At 36.0% G+C, this 25258-nt stretch overlaps 2 protein-coding genes across 3 annotated transcripts; both read right to left on the bottom strand.

Annotated features, from left to right (window-relative positions):
* Positions 1-10058: 10058 nt before the first annotated feature.
* LOC310716227 (QRFP-like peptide receptor) lies at positions 10059-12647 on the bottom strand. Its single transcript, XM_083523234.1, has 2 exons — positions 12486-12647; positions 10059-12145 (listed from the first exon to the last, which is right to left on the bottom strand). Exon 2 carries the CDS (start codon positions 11940-11942, stop codon positions 10635-10637), a length of 1308 nt encoding a protein of 435 aa, XP_083379360.1. The 5' UTR covers positions 11943-12145; positions 12486-12647; the 3' UTR covers positions 10059-10634.
* Positions 12648-13857: 1210 nt separating this feature from the next.
* grifin (galectin-related inter-fiber protein) lies at positions 13858-25048 on the bottom strand. Of its 2 annotated transcripts, none has more exons than XM_083523232.1 (5): positions 25033-25048; positions 17088-17152; positions 15516-15595; positions 14308-14470; positions 13858-14137 (listed from the first exon to the last, which is right to left on the bottom strand). In XM_083523232.1, the coding sequence occupies exons 1-5, from the start codon at positions 25034-25036 to the stop codon at positions 13973-13975; spliced, it is 477 nt and encodes a 158-aa protein (XP_083379358.1). In that variant the 5' UTR covers positions 25037-25048; the 3' UTR covers positions 13858-13972. The 2 variants fall into 2 exon arrangements, with proteins under 2 accessions (XP_083379358.1, XP_083379357.1); XM_083523231.1 differs by lacking the exon at positions 25033-25048 and adding an exon at positions 17379-17425.
* Positions 25049-25258: the final 210 nt, after the last annotated feature.

The raw sequence follows: 25258 nt of genomic DNA, 5'->3' as shown, positions 1-25258 counted from the left end.
ATTAAAATACGAACAAATATTTAAATATAATATCGCAATTAAATATTTAAATTAATGTACAGCCTTATACATATATATATATATATATATATATATATATATATATATATATATATATATATATATATATACACACACACACACACGCATATATGTGTGTGTATATATATATATATATATATATATATATATATATATATATATATATATATATATATATATATATATATATATATATATATATATATATATATATATATATGAAAACTGCCACTACAAACAAAGGTAAAATCTCCCACAGCCAGGGTAGAGTACCTTGCATCAATGTGGGCAGAATACTACATAATCATCGAGGGAAAAATATTTGGAAAATATCTTTGCACTTTGAATCTATTCCCTACCATGCAGTGGGAATTTAATCTCTTCATAGCTCCATCGGGGGCAATTTAAATTCATTCTTGTTTTGAAAAACTGCAGGCACTAATTACAAGCTAGAGAGAGAAGAAAATCTGAGATGTTTTGTTCATCACAATGATATATTATATATAATTTATAAGCGATTCATAATAATCATGTCATGCAATACATATGAATATAATGAATATAATATCTGACTGCACACCAGTATATAATAGGTTTGTTATAGAAGCTTGAACAGATCCATCAAAATTCTCTTTGAGCAAACTCCAATCTGAAAGTATTGTTTATTATCTTCTGTCTAATCTTGATATTGGATTTATGTGCATGTTCTACCCATGTCTGCATGGGTTATCTCTGGGTTCTGTGGTTAACACCTAATTTTTCAAATAATTGGCCAATCACCGATTGCCCCTAGGTGTGAATGTTGTTACACAAATTTGCTGCTAACCATATGTGTGCCCTGTGATTAGCTGGCATCCTATCCAGAGTGCCCAGAACCCTGAATAGAAATTTCACTTTGTAAGAATGAACAAACCAAGACAATGCACAGTGAGCAATTATGAATTATAGCACTGTAAAACTCTGCAAGATACACTTGGCACATGCATTATCAAACTTTTTTCAATATATTTGGCAGCAAACTCTCTGTTAATAGTGAAATTTAATGAACTCTATAAAAAATGATATGCAAGTGTTAAGTCTTTAATTCAGTCTTTAATGGATACAGTCTTTTTGCCCAGGATAAATGCTGAACAAAAAGCTCCACTGAATAAGAAAAGCACAGTGACACAGTAAGCCAGTTCAGATGAATAATGATTTGAGGAAGAAATGGCCGAGATTCTATGAGGAGTGAAATTGAACTATTTACTCCAGGGAATCCAATATCTTTCAGCTAACCTTCAGTTCATCTTAAATTTAAAATATGTTAAAGTTAATGTTATTAGAAAATTTGGCTAGACTGATAGAATGATGTTTAAAAATGGGAGATGGGAAAATCTTTTAAATCTTTAACTACAGCCGAAAGGTCCACATAAAATATATACACGTGCTAAAATGACATTTTTTGCAAAGTAGATATTATAGATTTTTCTGTAATGTCTTGAAGGATGTCTGTAAATGGAATTGACTAGCTCTTTATTTCTTCACATTAAGGTAAACAATGTTGCATTTAAACCACATTAGTTACAATATAATAATTTTGACTGCTAGTGAAATGGACTTCAGATACAGAATCTAAAATTCTGGGCTAAAATACAAGTGTTTAGACTTGTTTTTCTGCATAAAACAGTCTGTCCTTTTGGAGAAGTAGGTGAAAGTATGGATTAATCTGTGATATATATATATATATATATATATATATATATATATATATATATATATATAATCCGTATGGATTAATCAAATGTGTGTGCGTGTGTGCGTGTGCATGTGTGTGTGTGTGCGTGTGTGTGTGTGTGTGTATTTATATAAATATATAAATGCTTACTGTATAAATAATGTTTTTTTTTGTTTACATATAACTATCAATTACATTGTGAATTAAAGGGTGAATATAAGTGGCTCAGGGGTTGTTGAATGAAACTGCATACATATGCCAAGGGTTCCTGGAAATTAAATTTTTCATGCTACACATTACAATGATCTACAGTGAGTCTGTCATTGGAACACATCCAATTTGATTAAAAAATAGCCATTCAACTAATCATGCCTCTCCAGGTCTACCTCTTTCTTTTCCCAGGTAAATGATGTCACCTTTTAGAACAGATTCATGAGGTGGTTCGTGTGGGGTAATGAATTAAAATGAAGGCTCCATTTTAAGCTTGCATGTGAACTTATCTTTGGGCTTCCTCTGCATGATTGGCTCACAGGAGCTTGTTGGTTAGACTACAAAACCTGGATTAAATGGTTTGAAGCAGATTTCTTACTAAAATAATAATAATAAAAAAAAACTTAAAAAAGAAAAAATACAATAACAGTCATAAGATCTGCATTATATGCACTTTGTATTAGTAAGGCTTGTAAAGTTAGAGGACATTATATGTATTGTGGTCTTATGCCGTTATTTATGTCCTAATGACTCTACGTTAATATTAACGGAGATAGAATCAATCAAAAATAATAAGAAGAACAAAAATAAGAAGGGAAAAAATAATATATATACACATATATATGTGTGCAGTCTGCAGTCTGGCCCTGGCGGCGTAGTGTGTTACTGATGGTAGCCTTTGTTACTTTGGTCCCAACTCCCTGCAGGTCATTCATTATGTCACCCCATGTGGTTGTAGGATTTTTGCGCACCGTTCTTGTGATCATTTTGACCCCACGGGGTGAGATCTTGCATATATATACAGTATATATATATATATATATATATATATATATATATATATATATATATATATATATATATATATATATATATATATATATATATATATATGTTTATTTAAACCTTAATGAAAATTGGAGATAATGGCTTAGAGCAGATGGTAACTCTGTAAAGACTGTAGTTCCACATTAACCCACAAATTAATAAAAAGTAAACAATCAATATTGTGAAATTCATGGAGCATATAGGAATCAAAAGTTTGTTAATCCAGTATGTTATACTGTTAACAACAACAACAACAACAACAACAACAACAACAACAACAACAACAATATAATAATAATAATAATAATAATAATAATAATAATAATAATAATAATAATAATAATAGTAATAGTATATAATTCTAAAATCTTTTTTATATTTAAGTAGATAAATGTGAAAGATTAATATAAATAACCTTGGTTTCATGATTGTTATTATTACATTTGTATGCTTTAAAATGTGTAAACTTTTATTACTATTATTATTGTTACTTTTATTCAAATCATTCAGTAAAGATAATTAATTAATTAATTAATTAATTCATTCATTCATTCATTCATTCATTCATTTTGCATGTGTAAACCAGGTCAATAATAAATAACGTCTCTAGGGCGTATGTAACCCTAGTTCCCCGAGGGAACAAGACGCTGCGTTGAAACGTCACGTGAACCAGGAAGCTACAAGATGGCTGTGCAGTGGTAGCTTCTGCAAAGGGAGAAGGTAAGCGCTGCAGGGATGCAGGGAGTGTGCACGGAGACGCAGCGTCTCGTTCACTCGGGGAACTAGGGTTACATACGTAACCTAAAGACATTCCCCATTCGGGAACTTCAAACTGCGTCGAAACGCTTTGGGAACGAGTGTCCAATCACGCCACACTGACCAGACCCTGACAAATGTGTGAGGGCCTTGGACAGAGGAGCCCAGAGTGGCTTTTAGGTCGAGGCCAAAAAAAACCAACGAAGGTCAGTGGGGTGGACCAGCCCACAGCGTCACAAATGTCCTGGAGTGACACTTCAGCGGACCAGGCCGTAGAGGCAAGTAGAGGAAGTCGGAGCAGCTGTTCGTCAGCTATGGCCCTAATAGGAAAGGTTTCCTAGCCTATAAGCAGACGTGAAGCAGGTGGGTATTGGATGGCATCCTTTCAGCTTATGAGTCCTCTGGTCTCCCCGCTCCACTCGGGGTCAGGGCTCACTACACCCAGAGTATTCCTGGGAGGAATTCCCCATGGAGGGCCCTCAAACAGGGACATCAGGTCCGCAAACCATGGCTTGCCGGGCCATCGAGTTGCTACCAGGAGGAGATGGACTCCTTCCCAGCAAACTCTCTTCAGATCTTCCAAGAGCAGCGCGATCGGGGGAAAGGCGTACAGGCGTAGCCTCGGCCACGACTGTACCATGGCATCCAGCCCTGCCGGGGAGAGAGAGAGAGAGAGAGAGAGAACCAGAGGGGACAGTGCAAAGTCTCCTGGGTCGCAAACAGATCCAACAGGGCTCTGTAGAACATCTGCCATACCTGCTCCACTACCTCTAGGTGGAGTCGCCATTCCCTCACGCACTTTGTGAAGGTACGGGGTGTGAGTGCTAGGCCGAAAGGGAGTACCGATATTGGTAAGCTTCACCCCGAAAGCAACCTCAGGAACCTGTGCGAGAAGGATAGCCACGTGGGAGCAAGTGTCCTTCAGATCTAATCTGACAAACCAGTCCTAAAGCGTTTTGACGCAGCTCGATGTTCCCGAATGGGGAACCTCTCTAGGTTACGTATGTAACCCTAGTTCCCCGAGGGAACAAGACGCTGCGTCTCTGTGCCACACTCCCTGCATGCCTGCGGCGCTTACCTTCTCTCTTTGCAGAAGCTAATGTCACTACCATTGCACAGCCATCTTGTAGCTTTCTGGTAGCTTTTCCTATTGGCTAGATTTCACACGTGGTTCAGAGTGTGGACAATGCAGGGGCGTTCCCAAAGCGTTTCGACGCAGCTCGAAGTTACTAAACTTACTAACTTTAACTGAATTAAATAACTTTTGGTGTAAAACCTGAGTCTCATCTGGAAAACTATTTTGAGAATGAGAACAATAGGAATACACAACCCGATGATTCATTTTAGATCAAATCCATCGGATGCTATCTGAACACGTTCTTCAGCGGAACTGATTAGACACAGGGAAAATGGTGGTATAAATGAATTAAACACATTTCACACATTTAATTGTATTTAAATAGGGCCCTAATAGTACAGAACCTTAAAGATTGAGTATTTAAGACACTGAAACAAATTTTTTTCATTGTTTAAAATATAAAACAAAATCTAAACCCTGTTATTTTTTATTTTAATTAGAGGAACAAAACTTCCAGTGTGTCTGAACTGTATACTATCGCAGTTACAAAAAAAAAAAGAAAAAAATAACTTTGTTATTTTGACCCATCAGAACTTAAAGAATTTATGTCATATGTCACTATTCTATAAGAATTATGAAAGTTAGACTTTCACATGCACTTAGCATCTACCAGGTAACAGAGATGACATTGTGTACTGTATATAAGGCATGGTTTATTGTGTAAACAGTTATGGTGTATTAGAAAAGTACTGAATATCACTTGTACTGTATATCACAAACTCTGAAGAAAATGTGTCAGAAAACAGGTTGTAGTAAAAATAATACTCTGATTCCTTTAATGTAAAACATTTACTCTATATTTAAAGATTTTAAAGAACAAAATCTAGTGGAATACCTTCCCAGAAAAGTAGGATGTAAGATGGACTAAATCCGGAATATAAATGTTTATATAAGTAAGCAGATGTGTAGAATTTCACTGTACAAATGGCTGCTACAGTTGCCATTTAAGAGTTTCAACAGCAATTACTCACTAATGACTATTATATTGCTTGTGGACAGTTGTCATTGCCCACATTGTCTTAATTACTTTTCATAGTTAGGCAGGAATCATTTTTTATAGCAACCTTATTAGCATAATAAGCATAAAGATGAAACCTATCTGTAGATAGATAGATCTGTATCACACTTGTATTCATAACTAAACATCCTTTAATGTTTATTCAACTAATTATTCTTTGGTTAATAATTTAGTAACATGTGATGCATTTCATAATCACAGAAAGGGTTTTTTGTTAATGATTTGTTGAGCAGTTGTGGACTCAGTACAAATGCAGGATATGCTGAACTAAAATCCTACTGTGAAACTTTGATGCCTAATCATGCTGAAGTTGATTGTGGACTAAAGTTAGCAACTCTTAAGATTCAGAGTACTCTGGGGCAAGACGACATTTCCACTAGATGGATATTTGCACTTTTGGGGTGCAACTGCACTTTTTTTAAGATCTGCAATAATTTTTTTTTTCCCCAGAAAAAGAAACAGACATCTAACCAAACTAGTCTGCATATGTATATGCACGTTTTTGCCAAGTGGAAGGAAACCAGAGAACTCAGACACAGACGAGTGCAACATGTGAAAAACTAAGCAAAATGTAATCCCAGGTAAGGACTGAACTACGGATTACAGAGCTGTGAGTCAGCAAAGCTACCTACTGTGCCAATGTGTCACCCATTTATTTCTTTATAGGTTTTTAAAATAAATGCAGTATTTCTGAGAACATCAGTGCACAAGGTGTTCAAAAATCCTCATGTTCATATTATTAATATTCTTTCTTGCCATTCTATAAATGTTATAATGTTTCACAGACAGACATACAACAATGGTAATTCTCACCAGCACATTATGTTGTCTTAATGTTGTTGCTTGTCTGACAGTCCAAGCCGAGGTTGTCATTAGAGTGGTACCTCAAGAAGGAGTGGTTGAATGTTTGGATTTATATATTATTGTAAGTTTGTTGGCAGCAAAGGTTTATTAAATATGAACATGTTTTGTTTCGCTAAGGTGGTTTCATATTAATAGTCAAAAGTTATTTTGATGAAAACTATCCTCAGCCATATATCAAAGACTATTGAAGTAATTCCGAACTAGAAAATGAAATTAGTAAAATAACTAAAAACATATAATACTCCCACCACTGTTATACTAAATACAAGCACAATTGGAATGCTGCTTGGGCAATCAAATTATTGGATAGGAACTGTTTTATCAAGTGTTTTAAACAATGTACAATGTCACAAAGTAGCTTTAAGGATATCTGAATATAGATTTAGATACCTAATTAACAGAATGAAAGACTCTTCCATAGGGATTTTCAGTACGAATGAGACCTGATCATACTGTTTTTTCAGAATAATGAGCACAATGCATTAGTCTTTATCAGTATTCTCTTTTAATTTGTCTTTCTCCACAAATGTAAACAATTTTACAACACACACGTCCTCACAGTCCTTACGCTGACCTTGGTGCCAGATGACGCTGCCAGATGTTGAACAAGTATTTGATTTGATTTTTTTCGTTCGCTTAAGGAAAATTACATTTATGACGTGGACAGCTGTTTATGTCTTACACTGCACTTTTTGCCTGTAATTTGCTCGGGTATTGGTCCGCGTTGGAAGATAGCAGTGATGGTTGATCCAAACATCATGGCACCTTGGCATTGCTAATATCAAATAATGGCACTCAATTTTTTTTATTTCCATAAATTTTATTTAATACAAGAAAGAACAGGCTGAGGAATTTAACTGAAGCTATTTCTGAAGAAAGAATCACTCACCTTAGAGTTTGCTTCTTGACGGCTTTATAATTTCATAACCATTCTAGTGAAAAAAATCTTCTTTTATAGACAGACACAAAGAAACTGGAAACTCTCATATTTTAAATATGTAGTTTAGCAAATTACACAAAATCATTGTGGAAATATTTGTGTATCTGCAATTTGTCCCCTGTATATTTTTGCCCCACAGACAGTGTTCCTGGAATAACTTCTAGATCTTCAATGACGATGACCACATAAAGCACTACTGAAAATGAATGAATAAAAAACCTATTTCAAGTTCAGAGTGACACTTAAAGACATTGGGCAATCTAAACACAGCAAATGTTGCGAGAAGTGCCAGAGAACTGTCTGCAACTGATTAATAATTCTTTAAGGTAATCTCCTAAAGGGCTTGAAAAGAATTTAAGTCAGATAGGTTTTCACTATCTGGCAGAGTTATTTGGCACCAAATTTAGCGATTTCACTGGTAGAGGAAGTCATATGAGGAATTGTTGTTTACTTTGTAACCAAAAAATGAACTTTTGGGACAAAGTAAAATATATTGCAGTGCTTAAAAACTATAATTCATGATAGGGTTTATTAATAAGGTGCAAAAAAAATAAGAATTTTGACTGGGGTGCCACGCGAGAATAGCGTTGCTGCCGCGCAGTTCTGGATTTTGATCCAGAAGCCATATGAATGTTCTCATTTGCATGCTTATAAACTGCCAATTAACCCACTGAATTGTATTTCTTAAAGAGGGTGGCAGGAAAACTGTGTGTGTGTTTGTGTGTGTGTGTGTGTGTGTGTGTGTGTGTGTGTGTGTGTGTGTGTGTGTGTGTGTGTGTCTGTGTGTGTGTCTGTGTGTCTGTGTGATGCCATGTGATCTAAAGGAGTATCCCCCTGGGAAAGGCTCCAGATCTACCATGACCCTGACCATGATAAAGAGGTTATGAGCGATTTAGAGTACTCAGCAGCATGGCAGAACTAAAGTTGGCTAGGAAAATATATGGATTAACCTCTATGAAACATGCAATAGCTCAGCCATGAATTCAGCCAAAGTGTGGCTGTGGGCATTTAGTGAAAATAAATTTAATTTATAGTGCTAGAAAATCCAAATCCATGTATATAAATAATGTGATATGTGTATATATGTTGCCATATAATGGCAATAGCACATGTCCACTTGTTTGGCTAAACAAATCTCTGTGTGGTCTTTCATTATAATGTGGTATGACACTGTATTTCTGGGTTGTTTCTATTAAAAAAAAAAAAAAAAAAAGAAAACATTATACTACAAATGTTAGGTCAGTATGAGAAAAGGTCACAGTGGTACATAAAATAATCTCTCAAATGGCATAACAAGCTGTGTAGAAAACCAGCAATATGCAGATAATGTAATTTAAACAACTGCACTGTGTCACACATGCATTGGTGTGTGTGTGTGTGTGTGTGTGTGTGTGTGTGTGTGTGTGTGTGTGTGTGTGTGTTTGTGTGTGTGTGTGTGTGTGTGTGTGTGTGTGTGTGTGTGTGTGTGTGTGTGTGTGTATGTGTGTGTGTGTCTGTGTGTGTGTGTGGTTGTAAATATTGTTGAATGCTCTAAGAAAATCTTTTTTGTGAAGTGCTTGTAAAATTCTGCTGACCCTCAACCCCACAGATCCACTGTTTGATGCCCTGAATTAAAGATTTTGTTTTTGAACGTGCAATTTTGTATTTCTTTTTAATAATAAAAGGTTAAGATATTTAAATGCCTAAATAAATCTTTCATTTCACTCTTCGACAATATTGTGAATGATTTAAGCAGATCATATGCTTCTGCCAGGGTCTGTCATTTTTCACATTAATAGTTTATGCAGTTTTTGCCTAAATCAGGACAAATATTGGAATTATAATTTCCATTAGCAGGAATTTCTCTCACTCATGCCAACTAGTTTTGTAGAAATTCCCAAGAACATGTTTTTAAGTTCAATCTACATCTAATGAGCACACAGGGGGTTAAATTAGAAATTTACTATACAATTTAAGATGATTCTCATTAATAAAGGCAGCTAATTCCCTCCCTATGCTTTGAAAAAACAAATGTAATTAGCATTGATTATAAACCAATCAAATGGCCTTTTTCAGATGCACTGAGACGCACTGGCGGGTAACATTTTATGAAATTATTAGCATGAATATGAGGTTTAATTGCAGCACTAGGAAGAAAAATATACAACTGAAGTGAGTGAAATGTTCCTCTTTTTTTTCTCTTCCCTACAAAGTGTTTCATTGAGGTTTTAAAGGGTTGAAACATGTCAGTATATAATCACCGCTCACAGATATCTATTATGTTGCCTTTCAGTGATCGGTACTTGAGCTCTTTATATCTTTTGCCCACATTTCTCTGAAAAAGACAACGGTTCATTTACAGTTGATTTTTCTGGGTGACTGAAATCCAGTGTACTAATGTGACAAAAAAAGCTTCTGTTGTAAGGAAAACATTATGAGATCACTTACAAAGTCTGGAATTATAGAATATTTCTTATGAGACTCAGTATTGACCTTCTTTCACAGTTAGATACAAATGAAATTACATTCTGCTCAATTTTCATGTTGAAAAAAAGCATGCAACACCAGATTGGCTTGAATTGTCTGACATTTGTCATTTAATACTGTATGTAAAATATGTAATCACAGTCAATAACAATTGATTTACATAAACAAGACAATTGTAAACAGTGCAAATGAGCTTATATTTTCCAAAGCCAGCTGCTAATATCCTGTATACAGCTATAGCTGGTAAAACTACAAAAATGGATTAACTAACACTGATTCAAACATTTACAGATTTTATATGAAGTTCAGAAAAAATGCCCAGAGTGGACAATGCAGTAGTTTTTAAGACATTTTTTTTTACCATGGATAAAATGTTGCAGTCTTTGCTTGCTCTTAATTGACTTAAAACGATTAGTCATAAACGCACAGTTGTGCCAAAGGTGGCACCACAGGATGAAGTTTAAATTACATGTTGCTAAATCATTATTCATGTCCAATGCATACACTTTTTTTCATTTTTAAATGACGAAAGTGTGAAATCAGAGCAAAGTAATTATGGGTAATGCTCTTAGTTAATCATGCTCCCATCAAAACCTTCCCACACATGCAGTTCCATAGCCATATTTCATTCAATACTGAGGAACAACCTTCAGCCATGTTATACCATAGGTGATATGTTCTCTATTGACAGACTGTTGAGATCAGGTGTGCTCTGAGACTCTATCCTCTCAGAAAGGCTTTGAAGAGACACCATCTGGTTGAAGTCCCCCACACTTGTGTGCGAGCACCAATCTGAGAGTGTTTCCTCAGACAACTGTGCCCCAGTCTCCTGCCTCTGGCTGGATGCCTGCCGCTTAAATACGAGCAGTCTTGGGATCTTGGTGGAGCTTGAAGTGCTTAGGAGAGAGAGCATACGCTGATTGTACTTGGACTTGATGACCTTGGCACTACGATGCAGATCCCCAAGGAAACAGTAGCATATGGGGTTGAGACTGGAATTGGTTAGTCCCAACCACTGGGCGAACGGCCGGGTCTGTAGGATCCAGTGTGGGGGATGCGTCTCATGGTCAATTAAGATATCAGTCACATACAGGGGCAGCCAGGAGACAGCGAAGAGTAGGACCAGGGTGACGACCACTTTTGCGATCTTCTTCCGTGTCTTTAAACATGAAGCATACATCACCTGACTGTGAGGGTCAAAGTCATTGAAATGCTTTGATGCCCTCCAGAGCTTCTGTCCCGTAAGGAAACTGATGGTCAGGTTAAAAGCCACAGGTATGCAGTAGAGCGTGATGAAGAGGAGCACATTATAAACCTGCTTGAGCCTTATTTGTGGCCACAGTTCTCTGCATACTGGAACAGCAGTGTTTATTAAACAGATCTCATCCAACTTGATCATGAAAAGAAGTGGGGAACAGATGCTTGAACTCAGAATCCACACAACACTAATGGTAATGTAGATCTTTCTCTGGGTAAAAAAGGAGCGAGCATTCAGTGGGCTGTGGACACTGTAATACCTGTTCACACTGATGACAGTTAGACTCAGTACACTTGCTGACACTGAGACAGCCTGGATGAAAGGCACCGCCCTACAGAGCAGATCCCCATACACCCAGGCTGTGTAGATGGTATGGCCCAGGGTGATGGGCATGCAGATGCAGACTACCATCAGATCACAGACGGCCAAGTTGATCAGTAAACTCTTTGTAGCGCTGACATTTTGCACCCTCCTGTTTCTTTGGCTGGTGAGCATCCGAATCGCTGTGAGATTCCCCATAAAGCCAACCAAAAATGACAGTGAGTACATTACAGTCAGCGAGATAGTAGTTGGCTCCTGGATGGTCAATAATAGCGCTCTTTCCAGTTTACTGTTCTGTTGTGAAAACAAAACACTACTCTCCCCTCTGATGAATGAGCCATTTATTGACAACATCGGACTATTGTAATTAAATTCAGAGCAATTCATCTTTAAGTTTTAATCACGCGAACCCAAATCTCCACACATCCCCAAGTGCTTAAGCTTGAAGCAGGCTGAGATAGTACAAATGGAGCTTCGGATTTTTAATTGCAAGCATGGCTCAGTACATGTCGCTGTAGCCGTCCATTATTTCACCTTCCGGCAGTCGCAGAAGTGTACTGAAAGGAACCTCCACAATTTATCCAGCTGCCCTACAATAAACCAAGATGTTAGATGGTACACTTTTAACACATTTTGCTATTTTTTTTACTGAAAACGTGTGTGGGTGCAAGCAATAGTAAGTGCCATGCTGTCTGTAGAGTAGCATTTACTTCACAGGGGTGCTTTTTTCAGTGACCACTCATGAAGCTTGAAATCAGTAGCGCATACAGCAACACACTGTTTTTCCCAGATATATGGGAGATAGCAAGAATACTACTTTAGAAACGCAACTTTTGCATTGCTTTCTCTCAATGAATGTGCATCACAGTAACTAACATGATGCACGGGCACTTTTGCATTAAGACATTTGTTAGAAAAGTGAGGACGTACCATGATGACTGCAGAAAATGATTCCGGCAAGAGGTGCACAACTGGTCCCATTTTTTCCTTCCGGGAAAAGATCATTTTTACTTGCGACCTCCGTATGGCATGGTTGAATTATGCACGCTTTTCTTCTGGAGAACACTCACTGCTGCTGAAAGTGATGCATCTGACTGTCTGCCTACACCTCCCTCCCACCCTCCCTCTCTCCCTCTCCCTCTCTCTCTCTTCCTCTCTCTCGCTCTCTCTCTGTGTGTTTGTGCGGCTCAAACTGCTAATGCGCAAGTGCGACTCACTAAACAGAAGCTCCATGAGTCACGTTCATATTATTTTTTTTTTGCATTTTGCAGGTTTTTATCATTTTTAAAATGAATTATTTAAAAAAATATTTATTTACCTACTAACAGTCTAATACAACATTTTTATTTCCATATCTAATGCCATAGATAGATAGATAGATAGATAGATAGATAGATAGATAGATAGATAGATAGATAGATAGATAGATAGATAGATAGATAGATAGATAGATAGATAGATAGATAGATAATGACAGTCACAAGGTGCAGACTACACAGAGTTTCTACACTACATCGGTTTACACAAATATCTAATGTAAACAAAATCTCTAGTGTTTAATTAGTGTTTAACTAGTGCTTTGCTGTTTAAAAAAATTAAGCTATATTCTCCTGGGAAAGCTTTTCATTGGATTTTTCACTGATCTCATTGGAGCATTAGTGAAATCAGGTAGGGATAGAGATCAGACATGTTAGGGCTAGCAGGACTGGGGTGTAATCAGTGTTTTGGCTTATCCCAAATGTGTTCATTGGGGGTGAGGTCAGAGTTCTATCATGCTGGAACAGGTTTGTTCCTCTTCTGTCCAGTAAAGGGAAATTCTAATACAGCATAAACAATCATTCAATCAGCCATTGTGTGCATCCAGCTTTGTGGCTACAAAATCTGGAAATTCAAATATGAGAGTATTGGTCAGGTGTCCACATATGTTCTATTGTCCGTATTGTCTAGATTTACAAATAGGTCCTATTCTTTTAATTGTTATTAAAACTCTCTGAGAATCAGAAAAAACAGTTGGTTTTGAATGACACCTCTTCGTTCTTGGTTCGTTCTTTGTCTTTTTGTCACTGTGGTCTAATGTTTATGGGTTGTATTGTATATCATACAATAATTAAGTGACACTTTTCTTTGGCAGTCAATATCTTTATGTGTATGAGGTGATACATGGTGTAAATATTTTAAAGCAGCCATTTAACATCATTTATAAAGCATTAATTTGCACTGGACATTTCTGGTGATATTTAAGGAAATTATTATTCACACTGCCAAGAGACCAACAGCAAGAAATGGATCCAAAAGGATAATTATTGTTAGTCATTATTTAATTTCTAAAATTAACAACACAAACCACAAGACAGGCAGTAATCCACTTCGCTTATGCTTCCCAGAGGAAATATTTAAGCCTCCATTCCTTCACAATTTTAGTAAAAATGTTTCTTCATGATCTCCACAGAGGAGATGTTGATATCATTCACCACTTGGATTTTTGTTATGTTCTTCAGGTCCTTGACTCGATGCTTATACTGCATAACCTTTGTGTCATCAATGTAAACATAGAAGTTGTCATCGTCTGAATCGATTTCAATCTGCTTGGGAAGAAAATGGATAAAATAGACTGCATTCAGTTTATGAACATCATATATATATATATATAAATATATATATATATATATATATATATATATATATATATATATATATATATATATATATATATATATATTATGAGATAATAATAATAAAAAAGTTTCTTCACCTGAAAAGGCTCATTGGTGCCAAAGGTAAAGTTTGTACATCTCTCTTCTTGTCCCCAGTGGTTCATGAGGAAGGAGTTGCAGACTATGTCTGATTCAGAAAAGCGGGGGTTGAAATGAAAGGCTATTCTGTTGTCCTGATCACACAGGAAATTGATCTCAAACCTTGAGTCAGAAAGACACATTAGTGATGGTGTAGGGATAATTTAGGAGTCAGAGGCAATTGGATTTTGAGCAATCTGGCTGATGGGACTTGGTCAACTGTGTCAGTTTAGATATACCTCCAGTAATGAACCACCAGCTGTGTTTCACTGGTCCTACATTTTCCATGTGCCCATTGACAATTTAGCATGGAAAAGATTGCAGACAACAATCTAGAAATCCAGCTCTTCTTTTCGTTTGCCCTGTGCTGTGTTTTAAACTATGAAGAGCTATAAAAAAATGTCCAGTGTAAGAAAAATTCTCAGTGGAAAGCCATTCTTGAACTGTTAAATTGCTCCGCAACACGTATTGGCATAATAACTAACACTAACAAGTCAGGAGACTTGTTAGTGTCCCAAAAGCAGCTTTGTAATTATGCCAATTTGTGTAATTGTCTTTGAAGATTTCTCTTTCACCAGGAACTTTAAAGTATGAACTCCTCAGAGTTATTAACGTGTCGTGTTCTTAACTGTCTTCCCATTTTGGATATGGAATAGTAACGTTCATACATAACTTTCAGCAGGATTAAAAGCTGTCTCTTTGAAATGTTGCTGCTTGACTGCTTTAAATTCACTTGGATTTAGACACAGGAACTGGATTTGAACAAATGAATTGTGTTTTTGTGTATTCTGCTTCTTTACTTGGAATCCAGTCCTTTTATATTTCCACCAGTATTGATGATTTCCCTATTGCAAAATAAACACTGAGGGAATCCTGATATATGACAACACATTTTATAAGTACAAATATCCTTAAAGGTTTCTGTTAGATGATTTGCACACTTGTCTGATGCTGGTAGTCAGTTTCATCTAGTCATCCATAAAGGTCAAAGAAAACATATTCGGCATCATAACCCTGGAAAACTAATATCTACCACTTGAGAATCGGGCTTTCCAAAAATTATTACATCCCTTCCATTCTACATTTCTCCACAGACTTGCTGAAAGGACGTAGTGTGTTCGAGGACTTCTCTATTATATCATGGTCAGGACCCTTGTGCCAGACTTACTTATCGGCTTCTGAGCTAGGCTGTCCTTTTAGGATGATCCTCCATCCTGGACACAGGCCATCAGGACAGGAAGCTTCAAACTGAAAGAATCGGATGAAAGTTTTAGTTTTTTTTTACATCTGATATTTGGATCTTTTGACAAAATGTGGTTGTTTAAACAGAAGCAGAATGCTGTAGAGCGCCCCAGTAGCTTTCATGGTTTGTTGTATAATTAAAAGGTTAGAGTCATTGCAAAGGGACAAATGTGTTGAAGTTAATGTGCTTTTTAACAATTACAGAGAAAAGTCCCAGATTCTAAAGGTTGTTGAAATGTTTAATAATATATTATGCTAATATGTGAAAATGTAATTAAGACCTTTTTTTGTTTGTTTGGCAAAATAATCAATGTAATTCGATTAGTCAAAGTGCTGATTTCATTACATCTGTTTCAATGCAGTTCAATAAAACGTGTATCCTTTTATTCTGAACATTAATCGAGCATATTCCTTTTGCAAATTCCGTGGATAAAATGGTTGATGAAAGGGTTCATTATTTAATATCTCCCATGCCCATTCTGTCTGCACATCAGTGGATGCTTTGTGCTTTTGAACCCTATTCAATGAAACTGATTCATGTTTAGTCACTGAAAAACCTTTAATCATTTCAGATCTTTTACTCTGATCTCTTAAATGCTAACAATTTTTTGTAACCATATTTGCACAGCAGAGGAGAAACGTCAGAGCATGTGAACAAACTCAGGAACATTAACATATTAGTGATATTGTTGCAGCTATACAGAGGTTAATACGAGGTTAATATGAGATTGTTTGGCGTCAGTGAAATCCGAGCGAGAGGTGAGGTAGCTGCAGAAGAGTGATTTCTATATCTTCTCTACCTGACACACAAAATTACTTGGGAGAAGACAGAGGTTTATTAAACCAGCCATCCACACCGACAGAAGGGCGTCTGCATGCTTTCAAAATCTAAATTTGGGTCCTTACAGAGACTCAGCAGGCAAGTCAAGAGCTTCTATGAATGAGCCGCTGAGTACATTTTACCCAGCTCTATACTATAAAGCTTTCAAACTCTCTTTCTTTTCAGAGTAAACCAACGAGCTGCAAATGACACTGGTGCTTAAGGTGGAAAATGCATTTAATCAGCCCCTCCTATCTCCCTCTCCAAACTGCAAATTGCAGTGATCACAGGTAAACAGACTTTAATGACAGACTGGAGTTAAACTCATTGAAAACCTCTGCAGCTTTCTCCCTGTTGTCTGGAGCACAAGTTAACATTCCCTGCTGAGACAAATGTGTAGGACATAACCACAGCACTTTAGCTCCCCTAAGAGTCCCTTTCGTGGTCCATCATGTGCAGAACCCTCGTTTCTGTAATGAATATGTCTTTCATAAACATATCCCCTGCGCATTGATAATTATCTGCATAAAGTCCAGGCATTCTACACGATTCGCAGGCATGCCTAATGAAGGACCTGAACAGAGCAGGTAATTGAACTATGAACGACCAGCAATGCTTAAAACGACAGAATGAGCTAATTTGCTTTGATTGTGTCTGCAGTCGATCTGTGTTTCTTACCCGTAATGCCATCTCATCGGTGGTGTCTTGTGGCTCTGTGTATCGATTCGTTTTCCAAGCCGAAGCTGGAAAGTAGGGACACAATTTAAAGAGGGCAGCATCACCACGTGAGCCACAAAGGTTCGCAGTGAGGTGGGCCTTTGTCTAAACTGAGCTTAACTCTCTCTCTCTCTCTCTCTTTCTCTTTTTCTCACACACACACACACACACACACACACACACACACACACACACACACACACACACACACACACACACACACAGTTTATACAGTATAAAAAGTTAACGTACCACAGGTACATGAATAATCCTGAATTATACTCATATAAAACTTTTGAGGTAATTTGTTCCATTACAATCATTTTATTACATTAATTTTCCCCCTTATTAGATTTATTGCTAAGTATTAGATTATGTTCCTGCATACATCACTGCCCAGGAAATGGAGTAGTAGCTATTAGCTAATGAGCCATGAACGCTCCTTAAAGCAAAGATAAAAATAAAAAAAACTATCACAGCAGCATCCATGTAGCAGCACTGTACTCTGCGCTGTTTGTTCAGGTGACGAATGGCATGCACCCTTATTGTACATCGGACAATGTGATTCTGATCAACAGTTGTCAACTTTTCTGAACTGAAACAGCTTACGGACAGCAAAAAATTAGCTTTGACAATAGAGCTGATGTTTTGCATGCCATCCTAGTTACATGACAGAGCTATCAGCTGCTAATCCTGGGGATTAGATGAAACGTGTGTACGTCTATTCCGGTTTTACAGCTCATCAGATATGTTCGCTCTTTTTGAATTTCCTGCCCGTGTTTGAACACAATAGCTGGAGCTGAGCTCATAAACAGTGGATAGACTTGCTTTTGCCTATGGAACAAAATGCTTGGCATTTCTCTGCCATCATAACAGCACATCCAACAGGTCAGGACTGTAATGACAGATAACATGTCGACTAGATATAAAGACACTGCTCTTAAACACACCAGATAAGGTGAATCATCAGCACTCAGAATCCTGGTGTGAGACTCAAACAGAATATAAATCAGTGAAAAGCAGAAAGCTTTATGTGTGGGTACAGAATGTTTTTTTCTGTTTGTATGTATTTTGTTCACTAGCTGGTGTCATATCAGTAGTATAATGGTTTCAGCTGTGTGTGGATTCACAAACGAAATCTGTTACTGCATAGGAGAAGCTTTTGATTTGATTTTATCTCATCCAGAGACCAGAAACTCTAGAGAGGACACTAGGCTTCAATACAAAATAACCTAAAGCAACATGGCTGGCATTTTAAACCCAGGCAGAAAATTGTGATAACTGACAAAAAGAAGAAATAAAAAAATAGTTATTGCTTGGGAATGGGGTGATACAGAGTGCCAAGGGGATTATATTTTCTGCACCAAAAAATAAAAATGAGTTATTTAAATTGCTCACTGTAAAAAAGAAATATTGAATAGCTACAGGTCAGAGATGTCAGAATTTATACATTAACTAAGACCTAACGTGTGATCTGAGGAAAAATATCTATAGTATAAACCTTATATGTACACGGCATAACAAAATCCTCACAACATCTGCGTGGATGCACACACACACACACACACACACACACACACACACACACACACACACACACACACACACACACACACACACACACACACTGAACTGCTGCCAACTGAACTCATACTCATTTTACACATCCATGTCTTCAGCACCATTCATATTATATTATTTATTAGTACACAACTGTTTACATTCTGTTTTTGTACATCCATTGACTGCTGCTATTGCTGTTTTGCACAACCTATGTTTACATTTTATGTTTATTTTATTTTTACACCCCTGTATCCAGTTCTGTCTTGCACACTGTACTGTATAATACACAGTATGTATCCTGGCGGCGCTATTTTGTTTTTTGTGTATTGCCATACACTGTCTTGTGTTGTCTTTTGCACTGTCTTGTCTTGCACTGTTTGCACCAGGTTGCACACGATGCACTTTATGTGGCAAGGACACTTACTAGTCCTTAGCTTTGTGTTTTTATGTTATGTAGCTTTATGTTGTTTATGTCGCACCAGGGGTTGTGGAGGAACGTTGTCTCATTTTACTGGGTACTACATCAGCTATATATGGTTGAAATGACAATAAAAGCTTCTTGACATGACTGTCTTTTACCAATCTATTAATATAATGATATTGCCGAGTCAAACACTGAATGATACCTATTAAATTAATATTAAAAAAAAGGTCAGAGGTGTATTAACAAGTTAGATTCAGGAGTTTCTTTCATCATTTATTAGAGTTTAATGTTCTGCCTGCTGTTAAACTGATGCTAAACTGTATGTTTGTGCTAATTAGATACCACCAAGCAGCAATCAAAACAAGTTTAAAACAGAGCCTGTGCTCTTCCCTGATTGGTGACTTAATTTTTTATCCACTCAAATAAAAAGAAACGACTGATTTAGCAAAGTGTTGTTTAGTAAAAAGTAAGATATTTGACTGTATATGAAATGTAATAAAGTTAAAGTAAATGTTTCCACAAATTTAAATACTTCAGTAAAGTACTTAAGCAAAAAACTACTTAAGTACAGTAATGAATTACATTTACGTCATTACTGTCCGACACTGTGCAATACTGGCAAAAAGAAAGTAAATAAGTGAGCATATAAACCAAATAAAAACCAAATAAAAAAATTGTGTTCACATTTGTACTTCACACATACTGTAAAATTAGCAAAGATATGGAATGTAATGTAAAACAGATTTTTTTTATTTGTACATATTTGCAGAATAGAAGCTGTTGATAATAAAATGCTACCCTTCGGGGAAACACCTGAGAGAGAGATCTGGTGTCAGGTAAGTCTTCAAAACTTAAGGTAAGATTTTGAAGACTGGTGGGTTTTTTTTTATTTGCGACTTAAGGAAAAAGACTGAAATTATTGGGTTCTATCTGGATAAAAAGCCATTTTTAGATATGAATCATCTTTTATTTAGATAGCAACTCTATCTTTGTAGATGCCTACAAAGATGATGTTAGAAATAGATCTAAAGATCTCTAAAACCTGTGTGTGTTTTATTCTTATGAAATGTTAAGTGGATAGCTAAAAAACAATACGAATTCAGTGACTGAGCTAGAAATAAAACCTTGTGGAGTGTATTGCTGTAAATCATTACTGATGCATTCTGCAGGAGCACCTTGAGTTCTCGTCTCTTTCATTGTGGTGCTCTGTGAAGTGCTTTCAGGAGTCCTTAATGCCATCAGACTCCACAATGACTCCTGGGTCTTGCAACTAGCCTCCCAAACTGAGTGAATATATTTGCTGCTATTTTTATATTTGATGCTGTATTTTTCTTTTGCCAATCCACTAAACTAACACTTAGTTTTTGTTAATTTTCAATATATATATATATTTTTTTATAAAACACACCTATATTTGAACTTGTAGTAGATTTATGATTTTCAGTAATATTTTAGTGATGTTTCTTCTACTACTACTACTACTACTATTACTAACAGTAATAAAAAAATAAAAAAATAAAAAAATAATAAAAATAATAAGCAATAATTAAATCTTCTGTCAACTATGACATCTGTTTACAGCTTACTCTGCACAGAAAGACTGGCTCATCTTCTGTTCATACGCCACAATTTGTTTTTTCTAATTTAATCATTTGTTTTAGAATTAGTTTATAAGGTTGTGTTGGTGTGCTTTCTTTCTTGTTAATTTTCAGAATTTATTAATTAACGGCAATAATATAAATCGGCTGTTTTTCTCAGAATTTATGTTCTGTCTGTCTGTCTGTCTGTCTGTCTGTCTGTCTGTCTGTCTGTCTGTCTGTCTGTCTGTCTGTCTGTCTGTCTGTCTGTCTGTCCTTCCCTCCGTCCGTCCGTCAGTAAAGTACTTATACAGAACTGACTAAATTAATCAGCTTTTATTTTCTCATCAATGTTAGTGTAAACAGAGATCAGGCGATCAGGCAACATTTCTGTCATTTAACTGCTGGTGTTAAAACACTGCGAGTGGCTTTTTCTTCAGGTGATTATCAGAGACTGATGTGGATGTTTGCTTTCATGAAAGTGATAACTCAATTCTTCATATTAACCATAGAGTTCTCTCCAATGATGCTGTATTTTTTTCTATGTAGATTAGATTATTAAAGTACAGCTAAATGGGTAAGTGAAACTGTGAGAATATTTTCAAATCAAGTTTCTCTTGAACAAAAATTTCAAGTTTTAGAGGTAAACAGAATTTAAAATGTTATAACATCAGGATTATATACCAGCAAAGAAAAAAAACTTTTATTTTTCTATATGATTTTGAAATTTGATCACTTGAAGTGATCGATTTGAGTTACAGAACTCATGCCAGAATACTAAGTACCTGGTCATTAAATTAATAGCATATATACTATTTAGTCAACTTATTATTGATTAGATGCAGCTTCAGACAGCCCCGTGTTCTTATTGTATGTTCCTTTGTCTCTCACAGCCTTTAGATTACCCCGACCTTATACTTGAAGACAATTAGCGTGTCTTGTTTACATCAGAAACAACAAATTTGTAGATACTTGCTTTGTATATGAGGGCAAGGTCAGTGATGTAATTACAAAGGTCAGTCATCTACCACTATTTCTAGGAATTTAATTTTTGTCAGCTTTTAAAACCAAACCAAAACAAACAAAACACTTACAAGAAAAAAAATCACTGCATGCACCTGTAATTTTCAAGAGACATATCCTGTCTGGTACTGTCTTATTTCAATGCATTGCTAAAGAGTGTTACCTAAGGGGGCCTTTTGCAAAATGTGGAGTGCTCTGCTGCACATTTACTTCTTACTGATATATCGCTTCCAGCTTCACTCAGCTTTAGTATTACAATAAACCAAAAAAGACAATTTCTTTTAGCTCAAGGCATGCTACAAACGACATAATAATGATCAATAAATGTGTCAGACAACGGATGTGGATTATTTGCTAGATGATCTAATTACATTATAAGTGATGCCATTAAAGATTTGGTCAAGATTTACAGTTATTCTCAGTTGCTTTGGAGAGTTTCTCAGATCAGAAATTAAATTCTCAAAACTACTTGTTCAACCTCCACATAATTTAGTCACTTGTGCACATCATAAAAGCAGTTCTTATTGCTTTGATCAAATTGTGAATGCTTTAACATTAATTTAATTGATTGTGTACAATTGCCTGCTGTTTTCTACATTATCAGTTGTTTATGTCGTGTTGATCAAAATATATTAAACTGGTTTCACCTGAATAGTTTTAACCCCCAAAACATCTCAGCATCAGTTCATTGTATAAGTCATTGAGTGCAAAATGGTTAAACCAGTTGTCATCATCTGTCATCTAAAATTTCTATTAAACTTTTTTGTAAATATGACTTGAATTGATGAAATGGGCATCAGATCAACCAATGATCAACTAGTTCTCTAAAACAGGTCAAAGGTGAATCTTGTGAACCTTTAATTGGTAACAGAGCAAAGAACAGAATTACTCATTCTGAAAATGGATGAATAACCAAGAAACAAACGGACACTAGAACAATACAGTAAAAGTGTGAATCCTGTCCGGTCTCTTGCAATCAATATAAATCAAATATGCAATCAAATAAATTAATTTGTGCTGCTGAAATTCATAGACACCAAACAGAAGGAAGTAAAATTTTGTGCATTTTAATCATTGTAACCCAAACTATCGTTTTTATCAAGAAATATTGAAAGTGTGCACCACACAAATATTTACTTTTAAGAGATGAACTAAAGATTTTGAGAAAAGAACAGGCTTTTGCAAGAAATCCAATGTATTGTACTGTTTGTACAAATTGTTTTAATAATGCACTTGCTGATTTGCAAGTATAAAGAAAAGAAATCCTTCAGAAAATAAAAAAATATATATATATATTTGCAAAGCAGTAAGTGCATTATCAAAACAATTTGTACAAACTGCACAAAACATTGGATTTTTTGCAAAAGCCTGTACTTTTCTCTAAATCCTTACTTCATCTCTCAAGAGTAAGTATTTGTGTCAATGAACATGTCATTCCCATCAGAAAAGTCATGAAAAGTCCCTTTGTCATTGTTCACAAACAATATCGTCGAAATGTTTAGTCTTGTTGTCAGTATGATGGTGCACAGTTTCAGGATTTCTTGATGTAAACTACAGTTTGGGTTACAATGATTAAAAATGCACAAAATTTGAATACCTTCTATAAATATTAGCAGCACAAATTCATTTATTTGATTGCGTATTTGATTTAAATTGATTGCAAGAGACCTGACAGGATTCACACTTTTACTGTACACATTTTCAGTCATTTCTTAGTTGTTCATCCATTTTCAGATGTTATAATTCTTTGTTTTGCTCTATATGTATACACTCTCCAACTGAAGGTTCAGAGAACTAGTTGATCATTGGTTGATTTGATGCCGTTCACTCGGCTACATTATTGAAAAAAGTTCATCTGCACAATTCAATTTATCAATTCATGTCACATTTACAAATAAAAGTTTGATAGAAATTTTAGATGACAGATGATGAGTGTTAGATGCAATGAACTGATGCTGAGATGTTTTGGGGGTTAAAACTATTCAGGTGAAACCAGTATAATATATTTTGATCAACACGACATAAACAACTAATAATGTAGGACACAGTAGAAAATTTTACAAAATCAATCAAATAAATGTACCAAAGCATTAGCAATTTGATCAAAGCAACAAGAAATGCTTTTATGATGAGCACAAATGACTAAATGATGTGGAGGTTGAACAAGAGGTTTTGAGAATTACATTTCTGATCTGAGAAACTCTCCAAAACAACAGAGAATAACTCTAATTTATTTGATTGCATCTTTGATTTATATTGATTGCAAGAGACAAGACAGGTTTCACACGTTTTCTGTACTGTGCGAGTGTTTGTGCGTTTCTTGGTTGTTCATCCATTTTTTTTAATTGTATGTAACATAGAGCATTCTATGTTTTGCTGTGTCTGTATACATGCTGAGATTCTTTGGGAACTAGTTAAGACTATTTAGGTGAAACCAGAATAATATATTTTGATCAACAAGAACATAAACAACTGATAATGTAGGAAACAGCAGACACTTGTAAACAATCAATTTAATGAACTTACCAAAGCATTTTGATCAAAACAACAAGAAATGTTTTTATGATGAGCACAAATGACTAAATGATGTGGAGGTTGAACAAGTAGTTTTGAGAATTTAATTTCTGATCTGATAAATTCTCCAAAGCAACTGAGAAAAACTGAAATGATATTCTGACTGCTGCAGATTGCTGGTGTGGCAGTGGGAAGCCCTGCTGATCGAATCTGCCTCATTAACACATCACCAGCAGAGGGCGACCTACATTCACGTTTATGCATAATGTATGCTAATGAGAGAATTCAGGAGAGGAAACATTCTCTCGCAATACTGGCCCTGTATTCAAATCTCACAGCTCCACAACACTAAGTAGTAGATGAGTTCATTAGTGACAGACTCATTTTTCCTTCGTAAACCCATCTCAGAATTGTTAAATGATCTCTGCAAGAGACTTCATGGTGTGCAATTACCAGTGAAAACTGCATTTAGCTCCCCCAAAAAAGCTTGCTCGCTTGCTGGATCTCATTATCATACATACAAGAAGTACAACTCTGACAACACCACCTCCCATGTAGAGTTATGCTAATACCAGAAAGACAAAGGATTGCGACAACATTTCCACATGAAGTAGCTCCTTAGCCTCATCTCCATCAAATAGTCATTAACCCTGAGATGACACCATTACAACTCAGGCATTCTTTACATGCCATGCCAGACACACAAAATACGAATCTAATATTATTTATTTAAACAGTATACATTCACATCCGCCGGGCTGGTTCATATCTTGTTTAAACAAGCTGGGATTTAATATGAACTCACCCATGACCTGCAGAAAAGGGGAAACATGGGAGAGGGTGGACGAGGGCTGGGGGGAACCGAGCCGCTGATACTCCCAGAGTGCCGAGTGCAAACAAAACGAGCCTCTGTGAAACAGTGGTGGCTGCAACATTAGATTCTACAAATAAACCTGAGATGTTGACAGATGAGTGAGAAACTAAGTATTCGTCTTGCACTTCCTCATTTTAAAAAAGTTGTAATAGAATGC

This window comes from Silurus aristotelis, assembly GCF_946808225.1.
Source record: "Silurus aristotelis genome assembly, chromosome: 21".
NCBI classification, from domain to species: Eukaryota; Metazoa; Chordata; class Actinopteri; order Siluriformes; family Siluridae; genus Silurus; species Silurus aristotelis.
This window is presented reverse-complemented; position numbering and strand designations above follow the sequence as displayed.

Coding starts and splice junctions, on each gene's coding strand:
- grifin (XM_083523231.1), bottom strand. CDS start 17,412: ATGAGTATAATTCAGGATTATTCATGTACCTGTG. Junction 17,153..17,378: donor GGATTATTCATGTACCTGTG/GTACGTTAACTT, acceptor CCTACTTTCCAG/CTTCGGCTTGGAAAACGAAT. Junction 14,471..15,515: donor CCTAGCTCAGAAGCCGATAA/GTAAGTCTGGCA, acceptor TTCTGACTCAAG/GTTTGAGATCAATTTCCTGT.
- LOC310716227 (XM_083523234.1), bottom strand. CDS start 11,942: ATGAATTGCTCTGAATTTAATTACAATAGTCCGATGTTGTCAATAAAT.